This window comes from Ranitomeya imitator, chromosome 7, assembly GCF_032444005.1.
Source record: "Ranitomeya imitator isolate aRanImi1 chromosome 7, aRanImi1.pri, whole genome shotgun sequence".
Classification (NCBI taxonomy): Eukaryota; Metazoa; Chordata; class Amphibia; order Anura; family Dendrobatidae; genus Ranitomeya; species Ranitomeya imitator.
This window is the reverse complement of record NC_091288.1, coordinates 99,472,821-99,492,412: the sequence shown is the minus strand read 5'-3', so window position 1 is coordinate 99,492,412 and position 19,592 is coordinate 99,472,821. Positions and strand designations below refer to the sequence as shown.

The following is a 19,592-nucleotide window of genomic DNA, read 5'->3' as shown; positions in this document are numbered from 1 at the left end:
CAGCACATACTTACATTCTGGTGTCCGTCAGGACCCTTGCCGTCTGCTTCCCGCACTGTGACTGCCGGCCATAAAGTGAAAGCAGAGCACAGCGGCTGTGCTTTCACTTTCACTATACAGCCGGCAGTCACAGTGCGGGAAGCAGACGGCAAGGGACCTGACGGACACCAGAATGTAAGTATGTGCTGTTTGTTTTTTTTTAGTTTTACGCTTGTAACCAGGGTAAACATCGGGTTACTAAGCGCGGTCCTGCTGCTAGTAAGACGGACTATATGGCGGTACTATAAGTATACACGCATGGGTTAACTTCACCCTGCGTGAAGGAAGCGATCCTGTTGTGTCACAGGACCGCGGTACCGCACATAGAGCACGAGCAAGAAGTCAGCGAACACAACCCCAAACCAGGATTGAAGTCCGATTAGACCACTTGCTGGCACAACACCGCAACTGGGTGTGTAAGGAAACTATTAAAAAAGTATATAAAGGCACGAGAGTGCATGCAGTGCCGCACTGACGGAGGCCACTAACCACCCAGACTTGGGTAAGGAAAGCGCAGAGGAAGCGCACGGCGCCGTACAGGCGGTCACAGCAACTAGACGCTGTTATGTGTGTAACGTGCTGTTGGATAAGTCGGGCGCTAGATAGCAAACATACACCTTCCGCGAACAGTCATCCAATAGGGAGGGTATTTTAAAGAGCGACTTTCACTCACAACACACACACATATTATCAAGACAATACTAGCGCATGGCCGTGCGGTCATGCGCAGTTTATATAGTTGCAGCACAGGAAGCTGCTACTGAAGTTTTGCCCTTTCAGGACCTTCCTGGAGGACCAATGGAATGTGCTGCAGTACCTGAGCATGTGACCCTCGATCTCCAACGGGAGATCTTGCCCTGGGCATGCTCAGTGTGTGCAAATAAGGACTTAGTCCCAGAGAAGCCCGCTCGCCGCAGATCAGTGCAGGGTACAACAGGAGAGCCAGAAAAGGCAACAGTAACCCTTTGCACAGAATCAGTCCCAGCAAGACGCTGGGAGCGACGCCTCCGCTGAGCAGGCCCCACTGCGGCCGGTACCGAATGGGAGACCGCAGCAGACAGGGATCGAGATTCCCCCTGTGCAGCAGAGGAAACTCGACTCCTAACAGGCATCTGATAGAAAGGCCGCAGCACCCTTAATCAAGGGAATAGAGGTACGCAATTTTTCTGTAGACATACCATTCTTAATATTCTGATCCAGCTGGTCTAGCCAAACCAGCATAGACCTGCCAGTGCACGTGGCCAAAATCGCTGGCTTGAATGCAGTGATACAAGCTTCCCAGGACCTCTTTAGGAGCACATCTGATTTCCTATCCATTGGATCAGATAGAGTTCCTGCGTCCTCTACAGCTAGGAGGAGCGGCGAGATGTGGAGGCTACCTGTTATGAACAGGTAATTCAGAACCACAATGGACATTGAAGTTCAGAGCACACAAAGTGACCTGACAATTACCAAAAACATAGGACGAGCTCTGAGACGTGGGAACTCTGCTGACCGCAATCCCTAATCCTATCACACCACACTAGAGGTAGCCGTGGATTGCGCCTAACGCTCCCTATGCAACTCGGCACAGCCTGAGAAACTAACTAGCCCTGAAGATAGAAAAATAAGCCTACCTTGCCTCAGAGAAATTCCCCAAAGGAAAAGGCAGCCCCCCACATATAATGACTGTGAGTAAAGATGAAAATACAAACACAGAGATGAAATAGATTTAGCAAAGTGAGGCCCGACTTACTGAATAGACCGAGGATAGGAAAGATAGCTTTGCGGTCAACACAAAAAACTACAAACAACCACGCAGAGGGGCAAAAAGACCCTCCGCACCGACTAACGGTATGGAGGTGCTCCCTCTGCGTCTCAGAGCTTCCAGCAAGCAAGAAAAACCAATATAGCAAGCTGGACAGAAAAAATAGCAAACAAAAATAACACAAGCAAAACTTAGATTATGCAGGATAGACAGGCCACAGGAACGATCCAGGAGGAAGCAAGACCAATACTAGAACATTGACTGGAGGCCAGGATCAAAGCACCAGGTGGAGTTAAATAGAGCAGCACTTAATGACTTAACCTCATCACCTGAGGAAGGAAACTCAGAAGCCGCAGTACCACTCTCATCCACCAAAGGAAGCTCATAGACAGAACCAGCCGAAGTACCACTCTCGACCACAGGAGGGAGCTTGGCCACAGAATTCACAACAGTACCCCCCCCCTTGAGGAGGGGTCACCGAACCCTCACCAGAGCCCCCCAGCTACCGCCGTATCTACTTTAGGCACCTTAGCCCAGGTGGCCATGTCTTCTTCTTCAAAAGGGTAACGCCTTTTACAAGATATGGGTACAAACCCCTTCTGTCCCTGCTTATTCTATTCCCTTTTAACAAGGTCCTTAATGGTCTGAATTACAGGAAATACATGACCTTTTCGCTGGGAGAGACCCGCAAATATAACCTTTTGCGGTGTCTGAGGTTCTTTGGATTCTAATAAACCCATTGTGTTTCTTACAAATTTTAACAAATTATTAACACCGTCAGTAGGAAAACACACATAGTCCTCTTTCTCTGAGGAACCCGAAGCCTGTGAGACATCGGAATCAATTTCCCCACTTTCTGCAGACGTGTCTGCGCTAGGTGAGGGTGCTCTTTTGCCTCTCCTCTCTATATTCATAGAATGGCCACCACTTAAGGACTGTAGCTCCTCACGGATCATAAGACGAATATCGTCCATCTTGACCGATCCCTCCTGTTGTAAGGTATTACATATACAACTCTGACATAATCTTTTTGTATAGGAGTTAGGCAGGGATTCAGCACATAACGCACACTGCCTATGTTTAGTTTTACCAGTCTTTTTGGCGTATAAAAATAGAAACAGAAGAGGCTACTATAAGCCTCAATGAAGCTTTATTTAAACTCACCCGGATTTATGATCATATACCGGCTGTAGGGTTGTTTGGCTGGGCTGGGGTGTAGAACGGGTTGATCCTCTGTTCTTCCCTGATTCCTCAGTGGAATCACTCACTTTTGAGTGTCCACTACCTTTTCTCCTAGTATCACCAACTGGTAATATTAACCACTCCAGTGGGCGTACAGTATGCTGACATGCTTTATATAGTGGAGGCATCCATATACCAAACACACCCCTTCATTTCTCTCTTTTTTTTTTTTTTACCCAAGGGGGAAAAGACATTGCAGCCGGGATACATCGGACCCCACCGCCACAGCAAACATGGCGTCCAAAGCTGGAAACGCCATCCTCAACAACTTCCGGAACGTTACTGCTATCGCGCATATGCGCGCATCCATTCTGTCCCTCCGAGTATGGCGCGGCTGGAAGATACCACTACCGAGGGGGTAAGCTCCTGCAGAAACACTGCAACCGATATTGCCGCCACTTACCGGCCTTGTGCCTCTGCCGCGCGGTGGACCGTGCAACAGTGTCCCAGCAGGGAGACTGTTGAAACCCAAGGAATCCGTCCTAATGTGACCAGAGGAAGGGGTAGCCAGCAAGATCATTCCCCCGACTGTTACCCGCTCTGGAGCCCCTGCCGCTCAGCAGTCATACAGGCGGCAATCCAGGCGGGTGTTCCTCTTCAGTTTTAAGTCTTCAGAGAGTCTTCTCTGTAGGTTCCCATCTAGGAACAGGAAACCAACTGAGGAGTGAGGAGGGGCTGCCCCTTTTATCTGTAGGTTTCCTGTTTCTAGAGGCGGATCCCCTCTCTCTAGTGGGTGCTGTCGTGGCGAATAGAAAAAATTGCAGATGAACAGACAATGATAAATATAACATTGGTCCGAATGCAATCCGCTTTTTAATTGGATTGCATTCGTCCGATTTCATCGCAAGTGGGAATGAGCCCTAACCAGTGTTTTCATCAATTAAACCTTGTAATGATTAAATCACAGGTTATACTGAATCTAGTCTCACAAAACTACATATCAGGCTGCCCAGCTTCCCCCGCTCTATAACATGGTGCCTGCAGATTGGATGGCATTTTTATGACGACTGGTTGACTTTAAAAACTTAGAAAATAGACAATGTGGCCATTCTCTGTTGATTGCATAAGGGTTTATTGGGCATACCATGTACAGTACAAAATAGGTTATAATTCCAAGAACTGATCATTACTGGTGCAGAAAAAAAGAAATATCTCTGTTTTTATTCAGGAGAGGGGGACAGTGGTGTTGAACTGGAGAGGGCGTGATTTAACTTTAAAGAATTTAAACAAGAAAACCTTAAAGGGGTATTCCCGTCTTCAAGATCCTATCCTAATATGTAGTAGTTGTAATTTTAATAATATTAGCAAATACCTCAAATTACAAATTTAGTATAGTTCTTCAGATTTGCTATGTCACTTACCCCATGTGCAGGGAATTACAGTAGCTAAGGTATTCATGGTTACGACAACTAAGAGCTGTGTAATTAATTGTCACTATATGAGTGGTCATAACCATGGATACCTAAGCTACTACAAAGCCCAAAATGAAGTAAATGACATAGCGAATCAGAAGAACTATACTACATTTCTATTTGGAGGTATTTGCTAATATTATTAATATTACGCCTACTATATACAGGGAGAGTATCTTGGAGATGGGAATACACTTTAATTTTTTCTGAACTATATTTCATATATACGTATTTTAAATCTCCTTAGAGGATTCAAAACTGTGACCACTTAATACACTGCAATACTTTAGTAAATGTTGGCAATGTCTTCTATGTAGTATAGAAACAGTGTTAGGTTGGTGGTGCCAAGATGATAGCTTTATCTTCCAATGTTTCGCTACCTTAACACTGCAAGCCAGTTAATTTCAGCTATTAATAAAGGCCTATATTTCCTGAAAGGAAAAAAAAACAACTAAGAGCAACTGCCATGGTTCATGATGCATCTAGTATACTTACCGTGGTCAAGAATGTAATAGTGATTTGGAACATCAGAATGTCATATTTTAGAAGGGAATTCATTCTGATTTGAATAAAAAGGAGAGCAATCACAGTGAAAGCAAATCCCCAGAGTTGGTTTTCCAGTGTGGTCAGTAAGTATAAGGCTGTGGGTGCACATAACTTCTAGTCTCTCAATGGAACAGCGCTGTTATAGTGGTCAGCAGCTCTTTGAAGTGACCCCTCTACTTTCATCATCTCGCCATTAACTGGATTTAGCCGAGGTAAAAGGAAGAGCACTTAATATCCTTCCCAGTCTGACCTAACTAGTCAAATTGCCCTAGCTGGTAAAATTCGGGAGCAAAAATGTCTCCCCCAATCACCATTTTTTTGCTCCTCTAATCCTTTACCTCATCCATACTGCTCCAGATTGTAATGCTCTGGGTAAATACATGTTACCGAATGATAAGCTAATCTGCTCGCAAACAAATGTTTTGAGGGTATTTTGAAAAATTGTACTTCTGACTAGCGGGGACACATATTATTCCTGGTGAATGACACTATTGTTTTTCTTTTCCAGAAAAATGACTACACGCAAAATAGAGAATTACACTAAAAAGAGGTAAGAACCTTTTGACCAAAGATCCTTTTTTTTATATAAAAAATGAAAGACATGTTGGAGACCATATTTAAAATGTCAACTTTACAAAATAATTAGAGCCCAATTCTACAGACACATTACTTAAATTTTAATGGCTAACTGAAAAGATGGTAACAAATAGCAGCTTTCCAGACTACTGAAGTCTCTTCATCAAGCACAGTGTATCACAAAATCTGGTGAATCATATATTTACATTTTTTTATACATTCATATTTAAAATAACATTTATTATACACTGGTGTTCTGTGTACATGGTGGCAGCATTTCATGTGCTTTGCAAATTAATCAGTGGTTGATATGGTATACTTACAGAACTGTGAGTTATGTCCAACGGATGTATGGTGTAGGTGTGAGAACCATCATCAAACATTCCACTAGAAAAGAAACATATTGTTAAATAGATGGCACTATGTCAACTAGATCAAATAGGTATCCCATCATTATGGGGTCAGAACACAGTATACAAAAGTTATGGCTTATATTCAGCCATTTTATTCATAGACTCTTGGCTTAAGGTTAAAGTTTGCAGTCACCTTATGTGACTGCAGACTTTTGAATCCTCACAGTGTGTGCAGTGCACACTGTTAGGATTCTCTAGTGCTCGGAATAGGCTGTCACGTCACCGCAAGTACGTGATTTACATACATGTAATCACCTGCCGACTAGATGTGCGTGACTTCGCTCAGTACGAGTGACTAAACTGAAGCCGTCCACGTCTAGTTGGAAAGTGGCCGGAAGAATCCAAATTGCATACTTGTAGTCATGTAACCACCAGCTTCTGTTCGGTTCATGCTGTGAGGATTCAAAAGACTGCAAATCACAGAGTGACTGAAGACTTTAAGCTGAAACCTGGACAACCCTTTTAAATATATGTGAAAAAACACCAGTAAAAGAGTTTTAGATGGCATTTTAAAATCTAATACGCTACAAAAAACTAGCTGAGCAGTTTGAGCTTAAAGGGAACCTGTCACCTGAATTTGGCGGGACAGGTTTGTGGTCATATGGGCGGGGTGTTCGGGTGTTTGATTCACCCTTTCCTTACCCGCTGGCTGCATGCTGGCCGCAATATTGGGTTGAAGGTCATGCTGTGTTCTCCGTAGTACACGCCTGCGCAAGGCAATCTTGAATCAAACACCCGAAAACCCCGCCCATATGACCGCAAACCTGTCCCGCCAAATTCAGGTGACAGGTTCCCTTTAAAGTGGTTGCCTTGAAATTACATATTGATGATGTATCCAACATCAGAGGCCTTCACCAATCAGCTGGTATCTGCTCTGACAGGTGCGAATATATGGAGTGCAACACTTAGCTCCGTACATTGTTTATTGGTGTTTCCAAGTATTTTAGTTTACATTTCATTCCCTTGGTGTGAAAGCAGTATGTGTCGGATCCTTATCAATATCACATCGACCCAGCAAGCAAATATGGAAGTCCTGAACAACCCCTTTAAATTAGTTATTTTTATTTCATTGACATAGAAAGTAACGTTCTCATACAGATATATATTAGCATTTCTAAACGTTTGCAAAAAAAAAAAAAACAGTTTAACCATTTTATAACATTTTTACATTTATTTATAGTGGTGTTTTGTTATTTTGTAACATTTAAACATTTTTTGAGGCCCATGTAAAAATGGCACAAAAAACACTATAACCAGAGTATGCTACAATTTGAAATAAAAACACCACAAAGCACAAAAAAACTAACAATATCAAAATGTTTGTAGATAGTCTTAAAAGTCTGTTATAACCTTAAACAAATAATCTGGCTAGAAAATGCTGTGTGCGTGAAGGCAGGTTTCGGGATGGGTGCAAGATTGTGGAGTAGGTATAAAATAGACCGACTCTGACCCCTAAAATATATAATAAATTGGGTACAGTAGTATAATGCAGTTTGTGCTGTAAGTTGTTTCATAGGAATTTGGAAAAGTTATGAAATGTCCTATGAACGTCTGTTCCATTCCTGATCTCGGCTTTTAGTTGAGATGAATCTGTGCTGCACTTTAGGGGCATGCTCAGTAGTGAGGCCATGCAGGGGAGTCAGAGTTAGGGAAATTGAGTCAGAGTTGGAGGTTTGGCCTACTGACTCCACAGCCCTGGATGGGTGTACATGAAATATAAGCTATTTGTTGCAGATATTTATGTGACTATCCTACACATTTGAACTAACCTACTATAGAAACAAAAAAAACAGTTGCATGTAAAAGTTTGGGCACCAAATAACTGTAATTTTGAACAGTTTAGCAGGTTGAAGATTAAAGGGAACCTGTCACCCCCGTTTTTTGAGATTGAGCTATAAATACTGTTAAATAGGGCCTGCGCTGTGTGTTCCTATAGTGTATGTAGTGTACCCCGATTCCCCATGTATGCTGAGAAATAACTTACCAAAGTCGCCGTTTTCGCCTGTCAATCAGGCTGGTCAGGTCGGGAGGGCGTGGTGACATCGCTGGTTCTTCCTCAGCTTTACGTTGGTGGCGTAGTGGCGTAGTGGTGAAGACACAGCGCGCGATCTGCGCTGTCATCCCTTTCGTCGGTGGGGGCGGCCATCTTCCTGGGGCCGCGCGTGCGCAGATCGAGTGCTCTGCTGCACGGGGCTTCAGGAAAATGGCCGCGGGATGCCGCGCGTGCGCATTAGAGATCGCGGCGGCCATTTTCCCAAAGCCGAGTTTGCATCTCGGCTTTGGGAAAATGGCCGCCGCGATCTCTAATGCGCACGCGCGGCATCCCGCGGCCATTTTCCTGAAGCCCCGTGCAGCAGAGCACTCGATCTGCGCACGCGCGGCCCCAGGAAGATGGCCGCCCCCACCGACGAAAGGGATGACAGCGCAGATCGTGCGCTGTGTCTTCACCACTACGCCACTACGCCACCAACGTAAAGCTGAGGAAGAACCAGCGATGTCACCACGCCCTCCCGACCTGACCAGCCTGATTGACAGGCGAAAACGGCGACTTTGGTAAGTTATTTCTCAGCATACATGGGGAATCGGGGTACACTACATACACTATAGGAACACACAGCGCAGGCCCTATTTAACAGTATTTATAGCTCAATCTCAAAAAACGGGGTGACAGGTTCCCTTTAAATGATCTCTAAAAGGCCTAAAGTTAAAGATGACATATTTGCTTTGTATTTTAGACAAAAGAAAAATATACTGTCATTTCTTAAATTTTAAAAATAACAATTAGGAAAATGTGCCGATGCAAAACTTTGAGCAGGCTTGGAAATTTCTGTGCACAGATAACTTTGACCAAGGTTTAAAACCTCAATTAGCCTGTTAGGGTTATGGGTTGTTCATCATCATCATCATTATGAAAGGCCAGGTGATGAAAATGTCCCAACTTTTTAAAACCCCAGCCTCCTCTAACCTTGTGACAAAAAAGCAGCATCTATGGGTTCTCCTTCGCAGCTGCCCAGCGCTATGAAAATTAAAATGGTGGAGGCCCACAAAGAAGGAGAAGGGTATACGATAGCAAAGTGTTTTCAAGGTTACCTTTCCTCAGTTCAAAATGTAATTTAGAAATGGCAGTTAACAGAAACAGTGGAGGTCAAGATAAGGTCTGGGAAAAAAAGCTAAATTTCAGTGAGAACTGTTCATATGATTGCTAGAGAGGCAAATCAAAAGCCCTGCTTGAATGCAAAAAAAACCCTTCAGAAATATTTAGCAGACTCTGGAATTGTGGTACATTGCTCTACTGTTCAGAGACACTTGCACAAATGTGGCCCTCATGGAAAAGTCATCAGAAAAAAACCTCTCCTGCATCCTCACCATAAAATTCAGCATCAGAAGTATGCAAAAGAACATCTAAACAAGCCTGATGCAGTTTGGAAACAAGTCCTGTGGACCGATGAAGTTAAAATAGAACTCTTTGGCACAATAATCAAATGTATGTGCGGAGAAAAAAAAAGAGCACAAAATTTCAGGAAAAGAACATCTCAACAACCATAAGGATGAATAAATCATGCTTTGAGGTTGTGTTGCAGCCAATGGCACAGGGAACATTTCACGTGTAGAGGGAAGAATGGATTTAATTACATTTCAAGTAATTCTTGATGCAAACATAACATCATCTGTAAAAATCTGAAGCTGAAAAGAGGATGACTTGTACAAATGGATAATGATATTAAACACATGTCAAAAACCCCAATAGACTACGTCAAAAGGCAGAAGCTGAAGGTTTTACAATGGCCCTCACAGTCCGCTGATCTGAACATCACTGAAAATCTCTGGTTGGACCTCAAAATAGCAGTGCATGTAAGACGACCCAGGAATCTCATAGAACTGGAAGAATGGATGAAAATCCCTCAAACAAGAATTGAAAGACTCTTGACTGGCTACAAGAAGCCTTTACAAGCTATGATACTTGCAAAAGTGGGTGCTACTAGGTACTAAACATGCAGGGTGCCCAAACTTTTGCACCAGCCTATTTTCCTTTTTCTAATTTTTAAGTAAAAAATCACAATATATATGAAAATATGAAGGAAAGGAGTCATCTTTAAATTTATCTCTTTTAAAGATCATTTTATCTTCAACTTGCTTAACTGTTCACAATGACAGTAATTTTGACAACTGTTTTCATATGTATGGCAAAGATTTTTATGCATGAAAATTTCTGCAACAAATCAGCCATATGAACATACTCCAATGTAGGAGTCGCTAACTAGTCTTACCTTGAGAGCCACATTCAGCTTTGAGAAAAGATTGCAAGCCATATTCTAGGCAAACACAATCTTACAAACTCCAAGTATGCACCTTTGAACGTTGTAATTCCCCAAGTGCTCCCTTATAAAGTAATAGTACCCCTAATGCTCTCATATAAAATAATAATAATGCCCCATGTATTCCCTGTTATAAAGTAATACTGTTCCTAGTATTAGGACAAGCGGCCCCTTATAAAGCAATAATGTATTGAGTTATTCCTTATAATACCTTATTAAAGTAATAATCTCTCAAATGAATGTTGGAATGGCCCAAGTGTCCTGTATAAAGTAATCTAAAGTAATACTGTCCCTGACTGTCCCCTTTACAAGTAATAATGCTCTCTGAGCACCCTCTCAGCAATTAAATTAATGCACGCTGTGAATGCTGATACAGTTGAGAGTTGCACTTGTTCGAGCAGAGTGCCCGGAGCCACACATCAGGGATTTGCGAGCCACTAGTTCAGGACCACTGCCCTAATGCTTCTAAAAATGACTAGCACCTATGCCGTACTACAGCGGTGTACACTTTATTAGATGTTTACATGTGGTACATTTCAGTTCTTGATTTCCTACCATTTTAGACATTTCATCACTCATTTAATGCCTCCTAAACCAGAAAAATTATATATATATTTTTTTGTCAATGGCCCCATATCGACATGCAACAGAAACATTTACCGGGAAATAAGACTGTAACCCGACAGAGGAACAAAAGGTTGATGCGTGTGAGATTGCTGTACGACACTGTGGAATATGTCGCTACTAAATAAATAATGAGTAATACACACATAAATAAATGAAGAAGGGTGATAATGATTATTGCAGTTCTGAAAGGATTGATTTTAAATTTTAGGATTTTTTAAGCACAGGATTTTGATTAGTGATGAGTGAACGTGCTGGGATAAGGTGTTATCTGAGCATGCTCAGGTGCTAACCGAGATTCTTCGGCGTGCTCGAAAAATATGTTCAATTTCCCGTGGATGCATGTCTCGTGACTGTTTGACAGCCACAAAAGATGGAGGAATTCCTAACAAAAATGCAATACCTGCATGAGTTGCAGCTGTCGAACAAACAGGCAATCTCTGAAAGTGTTGCAGCTGTCAAACAAACAGGAAATCTCTGCATGCGTTGCGGCTGTCGAACAAACAGGCAATACCTGAATGTGTTGCGGCTGTTAAACAAACAGGAAATCCCTGCATGTAAACAAAACGTAGAAAAAAGCTGACCGCACCACCGAAATTGCACGCTGTGAACACTCCAGCTAATCTGCTCCAGCTGGCCCGCTGATATCGGGTGCTTGAACCAGTGAAAAAATGCCAGCAACAATCAGACCAAGAAAGAAAAGCGGCAGCACTCACCAATCTTCAGTGCAGGTATTTCTTTATTACATAAATCTTCACGGCACGGGGGTGTATGTACAGAGGAATGTGATAACTTGAACGACGGCCGTTTCGCGCCGGTCTGGCGCTTCAACGGGTTCAGTGGGTGAGCGGACGTGACGCCTGAAGTAGTGTGCGCAATCAGTGCTCCTCCCCGCAGCCTCACTCAGCCCACCCGCGGTACATGACTTGTTAAAAACAATTAAAAACAATAGTAAACAACTAAACATGATAAATATGAGCAATAAAAATCTTCTATGCAGCAATCACTGCCCAGATACTAGCAGGCATAGTGAATCTACTTAATCACGCTGAGTTTAACTATTTGGTCGGGATGAGTACCCACTCAACTGAGCCTGACCGCTCCTCTTATAATATAACTTAAACGAGATCACTCTAGTGGGGCATTTATACCCTGCGATCCATCCAACAAATCTTTGTGCACACATTTTATCGCACATAAATTTTTTTGCTTACCAGGCTCTTCATCAGCAACATTTACATAGTGGAGACCGTTCATATATAAATCGAAGGGGACAAAATGCCATACCAATAGCGAATTCATAAGAAAATAAAAATAGACATGTCAACCTTGTCATTTAGACCTGCGGGGCCCATGGCTCCTGTTCGCATTATCCAAATCACTTTCCGTCTTAATAACAGGTTGTTAAACGAGATCACTCTAGTGGGGCATTTATACCCTGCGATCCATCCAACAAGTCTTTGTGCTATACACCGTACACATGCTTCAAAAGAGAAAAGATTTACATTCTGCTTTCAGTACGGCCCCATGGACCAACACATAAGAGCGGCCATTAGGAAAAATTGGCATTTACTGGATAGAGATAGGGATCTAGCTGGGGTAGTAGCTAGAGGCCCTCTAATCTCGAATAGACGAAGCACCAGGTTTTGAGATATACTGGTACAGACCCGTATAACGGAGCATAGGACTGGCAATTGGTTGGAGCGCAGTGCCCCAATAGGGAATTATCGGTGTGGACACTGCACCTATTGCAAACATCACATCACTGATAGGATTCTAAATATAGGACCAGTCACACACAAAGTGAGGCAATTTAACGTGTCAAACAGATTACGTTGTCTATGTTGTATTTTGTCCGTGTGGACGATACTACATAGGCAAAACAATCAGACATTTATATGTGCGTTTTAGGGAACATTTTAGGTCTATAACAACAGGTAAGCGAGTACCAAGGCTTATTAACCATATACGGGAAGTACATGGAGAGAATCCCGGAGCGATGTCATTCGCTGGTGTGGAAAGGGTTAAATTGTCAAAAAGAGGAGGTGATCTTCACAACGTGTTATTAAGACGGGAAGCGATTTGGATAATGCGAACAGGAGCCATGGGCCCCGCAGGTCTAAATGACAAGGTTGACATGTCTATTTTCTTATGAATTCGCTATTGGTATGGCATTTTGTCCCCTTCGATTTATATATGAACGGTCTCCACTATGTAAATGTTGCTGATGAAGAGCCTGGTAAGCAAAAAAATTTATGTGCGATAAAATGTGTGCACAAAGACTTGTTGGATGGATCGCAGGGTATAAATGCCCCACTAGAGTGATCTCGTTTAAGTTATATTGTAAGAGGAGCGATCAGGCTCAGTTGAGTGTAGACTCATCCCGACCAAATAGTTAAACTCAGCGTGATTAAGTAGATTCACTATGCCTGCTAGTATCTGGGCACCGATCGCTGCATAGAAGATTTTTATTGCTCATATTTACCATGTTTGATTGTTTACTATTGTTGTTAATTGTTTTTAACAAGTCATGTACCGCGGGTGGGCTGAGTGAGGCTGCGGGGAGGAGCACTGATTGTGCACACTATTTCAGGCGTCACGTCAGCTCACCCACTGAACCCGTTGAAGTGCCAGACCGGCGCGAAACGGCCGTCGTTCAAGCTATCACATTTCTCTGTACATACACCCCTATGCCGTGAAGATTTATGTAATAAAGAAGTACCTGCACTGAAGATTGGTGAGTGCTGCTGCTTTTCTTTCTTGGTCTGAAATCCCTGCATGTGTTGCAGCTATCGAACAAACAGGAAATCCCTGCATGTGTTGCGGCTGTAGAACAAACAGGCAATACTTGAATGTGTTGCGGCTGTCGAACAAACAGGAAATCCCTGAAAGTGTTGCAGCTGTCAAACAAACAGGAAATCTCTGCATGCGTTGCGGCTGTCGAACAAACAGGCAATACCTGAATGTGTTGCGGCTGTCGAACAAACAGGCAATCCCTGAAAGTGTTGCGGCTGTCGAACAAACAGGAAATCCCTGCATGTGTTGCGGCTATCGAACAAACAGACAATACCTGAATGTGTTGCGGCTGTTGAACAAACATGCAATCCTTGAAAGTGTTGCAGCTGTCGAACAAACAGAAAATCTCTGCATGCGTTGCGGCTGTCGAACAAACAGGCAATACCTGAATGTGTTGCGGCTGTTGAACAAACAGGAAATCCCTGCATGTGTTGCGGCTGTCGAACAAACTGGCAATACCTGAATGTGTTGCGGCTGTTGAACAAACAGGAAATCCCTGCATGTGTTGCAGCTGTTGAACAAACAGGAAATCTCTGCATGCGTTGCGGCTGTCGAACAAACAGGCAATACCTGAATGTGTTGCGGCTGTTGAACAAACAGGAAATCCCCGCATGTGTTGCTGCTATCGAACACAGATTGTTGCGGCTGTCAAACAAACAGGCAATACCTGAATGTGTTGCGGCTGTTGAACAAACAGGCAATCCCTGAAAGTGTTGCGGCTGTCGAACAAACAGGAAATCCCTGCATGTGTTGCGGCTATCGAACAAACAGACAGTACCTGAATGTGTTGCGGCTGTTGAACAGCCGTGAAACATGCAGCCGCAAGGATTTGAACATATTATTGGAGCACGACGAAGACTCTCGGTTAGCACCTGAGCATGCTCCCATAACATCTCATCCCAGCACATGCGCTCATCACTAATTTTGATACCTTGCCAATTCACACAAACATTCACAAATGCACATAATTGCCAGAGTGATCTCCATCTTTGAAACAAATATAAGGTATGGAGAAACGTCTGCAATATTTGATTTGCATAAATACAATTATTGCTATCTTGTGTTTTACTAGTTTTCCTTAGAGGAAAGAAGCCAAGTACTAAGCAGTGTCAGTTTAATATGTATCATACGGCAATTGATGCATTCAGCTGGAAGTCACTATTCTTTACTGTCCTTGAGAATGAAGGCTACATTATTAAATGTGTCTAGGGACATTGAAGTTGTAAGACTAGCAAAATGCCATTTCTAGCATGGGTGGCAAGGGAAGAGTGCTCTTAAAGCTGCATTCCCTGCCTCACAAGCACAGAGACACATCACTGTGTTAATAATTTATGAGCCTGAAGTCTGAGGTCAGTTCACAGTAACAGCTTCGGCTTTCTAACAGCTGGATGATTCCATCAATGACTCTGTTTATTTAGGGCTGTTTATGATCTTATTCATCATTTTAGTATTACATTGGTTTCTGTAAATGATTCAATAATTTGGTTTTAATTTTATATGCAACATGGTACTAATAGTTCTGTGCAGGCTGATTTCCCACACAGCACTAAGAGGTATTGCTATTCTTGGTACTGGAATTAAAGAAACACTCCTTCTCCCATCCAAGTTTTTATCCTCTTAATATATTGCAGTTATCATATTATATAGCACTGTGTACTTACAATTGCTCATTTTGCCTTTCTACTCAGCTAATTCTTCTATTTTCCATTAGGTTTATGACCTTACGTGATTAAAAAATGAGGAGCTGAATCTTTCTTAGCTCTATGTAGAAACAAGAGGTCAATTTTCCCTGCATGAGTCATAGTCACTGCAAAAGTCCCTGGCAGGGGGAGAGCAGAGCAGATGGGTCAGGAATATGTCATGCAAGATAATGAGACTTCTTGTTTCTACATAGAGCAGAGAAAAGAGAAAAATTAACTGGGTAGAAAGGCAAAATGAGCAAAATGCTGTAGAATATGATGATTCCAATACAGTAAGAGGATAAAAACTTTTATGGGAGAAGGGGTGCTTCTTTAAGACTGTCCTTTAGAAATCAATGAATGCTGTCACCAGGTCAAAATGAAAAGTTATTCTCTTTCTCCTGCTCTCCTGAGTACAGGCAGTTCACGGATTATGAACTAATTACCTTCTATAGTTTTGTGCATAATGTACTGTATGTAAGTTGTACAGAATTAGGAAAAAAAACAACTAATATCGCTGAATGCTCCGGCTGCTCCGCTGCTCACCATATGGTCTTCTTCTTTCTCTTGTCGAGCACACAGCATATCCGGCTTCTTCACTATTGGCCAGGACTTACGTCCAGGTCCAAGATGGAACTTATTGTATGTCATAGGATGGTTATGAGATCTTACAATGTGCAGTGGGCTTCAGCCAGGACGGGGCCGGGAGTCTGGCCTATAGTATAGAATATATAACATACTGTATGTAACTGATAAATGTAGGCTATGTGCACACGTTGTGGATTTTGATGCGTTTCCGCAGCGTTTTCGGATACGCGGAATTACACCAAATCCAGAGTGTAGTGCACTACCAATGTTATTCAATGGGAAATTGAGAATTGGAGTGCACATGCTGCAGAAAAGCATGTCAATTAATCTTGCGGATCTGCAGCGTTTCTGCACTCATTGACTTCCATTGAGTCAGGCAAATCTGCAGCAAAATCGGAGGTTTAAAAAGATCTGCGGTTTTGCTGTGGAGTTGCGTGCGAGAAATGCTGCAGTTCAGGAGGAGGAAGAGTGTGTGGGCGGAGAGTATGTGTGAGTGGAGAAGATGTGCATGTCTGTGTGCGGGTGTCTGTGTGTATCTGCGGGGCTGTGTGTGTGCGGGTCTGTATGTAGGCAGGCATCGTCCGATGGGACTACTAGTCCCATCCGGCTATGCCTGCTACAGTGACAGCTAGCCGATGATGGGACAGTAGTCCCTTCATCCGGCTACTGTGTTCAACTGTAAAATAAAAAAAAAAACACATACACACATATACAGTACATACTCTCCATACAGCTAATCCGCAACGTCCTCCATCACCTGTAAAAAAAATAAAATAATAAACCACCAGTATACTCCCTGTTTCGATGCAATCCATTTAATAACAAGTGTCCCACAACGATCTCCCAGAGCTGTCACATCAGCAGGGGCCTCTGGTGATACGATGGCAGGTATCCTCCTGTAGTGGATCACTCTGCCGTCAGAGGTCACCTTAGTCACTTGCGGTACCGCTGCATGGGAGAATTCTCATGCAGCAGTGCGGTAAAGTGAGAGCATGAACTCCAGTGAACACTCAGTGATAACACTGCAGGGGCCATTATCTCCTGTCAGTGTGTCACTGGAGGCCCTGTAGAGTGGTCACATCTCCTGATTTGACAGTTCTATAGGGGAGATTGTCGTGGGACACTTGTTTTTAAATGCACTATGTTGGATCAGGGAGTATTTGTGTTGGTTTATTATTTTATTTTTTTTACAAGTGATCGAGGGCGTCACATGGATTAGGCGTACAATAAAGATGGCAAACTGTGTAGTGTTTTATTTCATTAAAATACTTTGTTCTTGCTGTGTGTTTATTTAACCCATTAACAACTATAGGATTAGTAATGGGTAGGTGTCTTATTGACACCTCTCCATTACTAATCCAGCTTTCCAGCTTGATGTCACCTTACAATACAAAGGTGACATCAACCTCACAAATATTACCCCATATGCCACTGCTACAGGGCAGTGAGAAGAGAGAGGCTAAGTGCTGGAATTGGCGCATCTTAGAGATGCACCATTTCTGGGGCGGCTGTGAGCTGGTGTTTGTAGCCCGGGGGGCCAATATCCATGGTCCCTTCCTAGGCTATTAATATCAGTCCTCAACTGTCTGCATAGCCTTTTCTGGCTATTAATTATCGGGGGACCCCACATCGTTTTTTGGGGGGGTCCCATTTTAATAACCAGTAAAGGCTAAATATACAGCTGCGGGCTGATATTCATAGCCTGGGAAGATCCATAGATATTAACCCCTTCCCAGGCTATAAACATTGGCACCCAGTCGCTGGCTTTCCCTCTCTAGTGCACAAAATTGCGCGGGAGCCCACTCCATTTATTTTTCATGTTTTTTTTTTAATTAAACAGATATTGCGTTTAAGGCCGGGGTCACACTTGCGAGAAACTTGCACGAGTATCGCACCTCAATATCCGGCACTGCCGCCAGCACTCGGGACCGGAGTGTGCGGTTGCATGTATTTCTATGCAGCTGAATGCTCTGGTCTGAGTGCCAGCGGCAGTGCCGGGTACTGAGGTGTGAGACTCGTGCGAGTTTCTCGCAAGTGTGACCACGGCCTAACACAGATTTAGTGTGTGTGTGTCTTTATTTAACTCTTTATGTACCATTTTATTATGTTTATTACTAAACATCATGCTTGGTATTATCTATCTATCTATTTATCTATTTATCTATCTATCTATAGATCTAGCTTGAGAAAGGCTCAGATGGAGCCAAAACGTCGCCCAGACAAGTGGGTTGATTAAACCTTCCACATTTTTCACTAAAGAAATGGAGTGCTGCCTCTTTTTTTGAATCTTTATAAACTTGGTGCAATCGTTGGACTGGTTGCCTGGGGCCTTGCACCCGAAGATAAGTAAAAGTGTAGTGCAGTTCGTTTTTTTTTTGCTGTATCTATAGATCTATCTATCTGTGTGTGTAAACATAATTCTTCAATGGAGTATGTAAAAGAAGAGGTTGGACAAAGAAATGACATCACAATTCTTTTTTTTTTGTTAAATAATATATCTTTATTTAGCTTACAAAAACGCATACAAATCTGCATGAAAAAAAGCATGAAAATCTGCATCAAATCCGAGCGGATTTTCACCTGCGTTTTCTGCCAAGAGAGGAAGAATCTGCGCCGAAAATTCCATAGGCAAATCTGCAACGTGTGCACATACCCTTAAGCCACATATGTTTAACTTTGAAACGCGGCAATGTTTTAGAAAAAACATACCGTATATGAGTATAAGCCGAGATTTTCAGCCCACTTTTTGAGACTGAAAGTAACCTTCTTGGATTATACTCGAGTCATACCCATGGGTCGGCAGGGGAGGGGGAGCGGAGCTGTGTAATAATACTCATCTGCTGCTGGCGCGGTCCCTGCACGTCCCTGGTTCCCCGACGCTGGCAGCTTCTTCCTGTAGAGAGCGGTCACATGGTACTGGTCATTACAGTAATGAATATGGACCCAACTCCACTCCCATAGGGGTGGAGCCGCATATTCATTACTGTAATGAGCGGTACCATGTGATCGCTCACTACAGGAAGAAGTTGCCGGCGTCGGGGAACAGACGTGCAGGGACCGCGCCAGGAGCAGGTAAGTTTAACTCAGTGTGTGATATTCACCTGCTCCCCGTTCCACCGTTGGCGCCACTGTGTCTTCCGCATCCTCTGCAGTGATGCTCCGGTCAGAGAGGGCGATGACGCGATAAGTGCACGCCGCCCTCTGCCTGAACGTCAGTGCAGAGGACGCGGAAGACACAGTGGCGGTCGGAAGTGGAACGGGGAGCAGGTGAATATAGCAAGTGCCGGGGGCCTGAGAGGTGAGTATGTAACTTTTTATTCTTTTAATCGCAGCAACAGCATATGGGGCAAATGTCTGTATGGAGCATTTTATGGGGCCATGTGCAACATTATATGGGGCAAAAATCTGTATGGAGCATCTTATGGGGCCATGTGCAGCATTATATGGGGCAATTATCTGTATGGAGCATCTTATGGAGCCATAAGCAGCATTACATGGGGCAATTATCTGTTTGGAGCATCTTATGGGGCCATGTGCAGCATTATATGGGGTAATTTTCTGTATGGAGCATCTTATGGGGCCATTTGCAGCATTATATGGGGCAATTATCTGTA

At 43.3% G+C, this 19,592-nt stretch overlaps 1 protein-coding gene across 5 annotated transcripts in view; it reads right to left on the bottom strand.

Annotated features, from left to right (window-relative positions):
- Positions 1-19,592, bottom strand: part of ADAM23 (ADAM metallopeptidase domain 23) — a 401,035-nt gene that overhangs the window by 236,368 nt on the left and 145,075 nt on the right. For all 5 annotated transcript variants that reach the window (XR_011314664.1, XM_069733684.1, XM_069733681.1 and 2 more), the window contains exon 6: positions 5,886-5,949. Coding sequence is in view for 4 of the 5 variants with exons in the window: in XM_069733684.1 (XP_069589785.1) it covers positions 5,886-5,949 (64 nt within the window). In the remaining variant the exon portion in view is untranslated. The remainder of the gene's footprint in view (positions 1-5,885; positions 5,950-19,592) is intronic.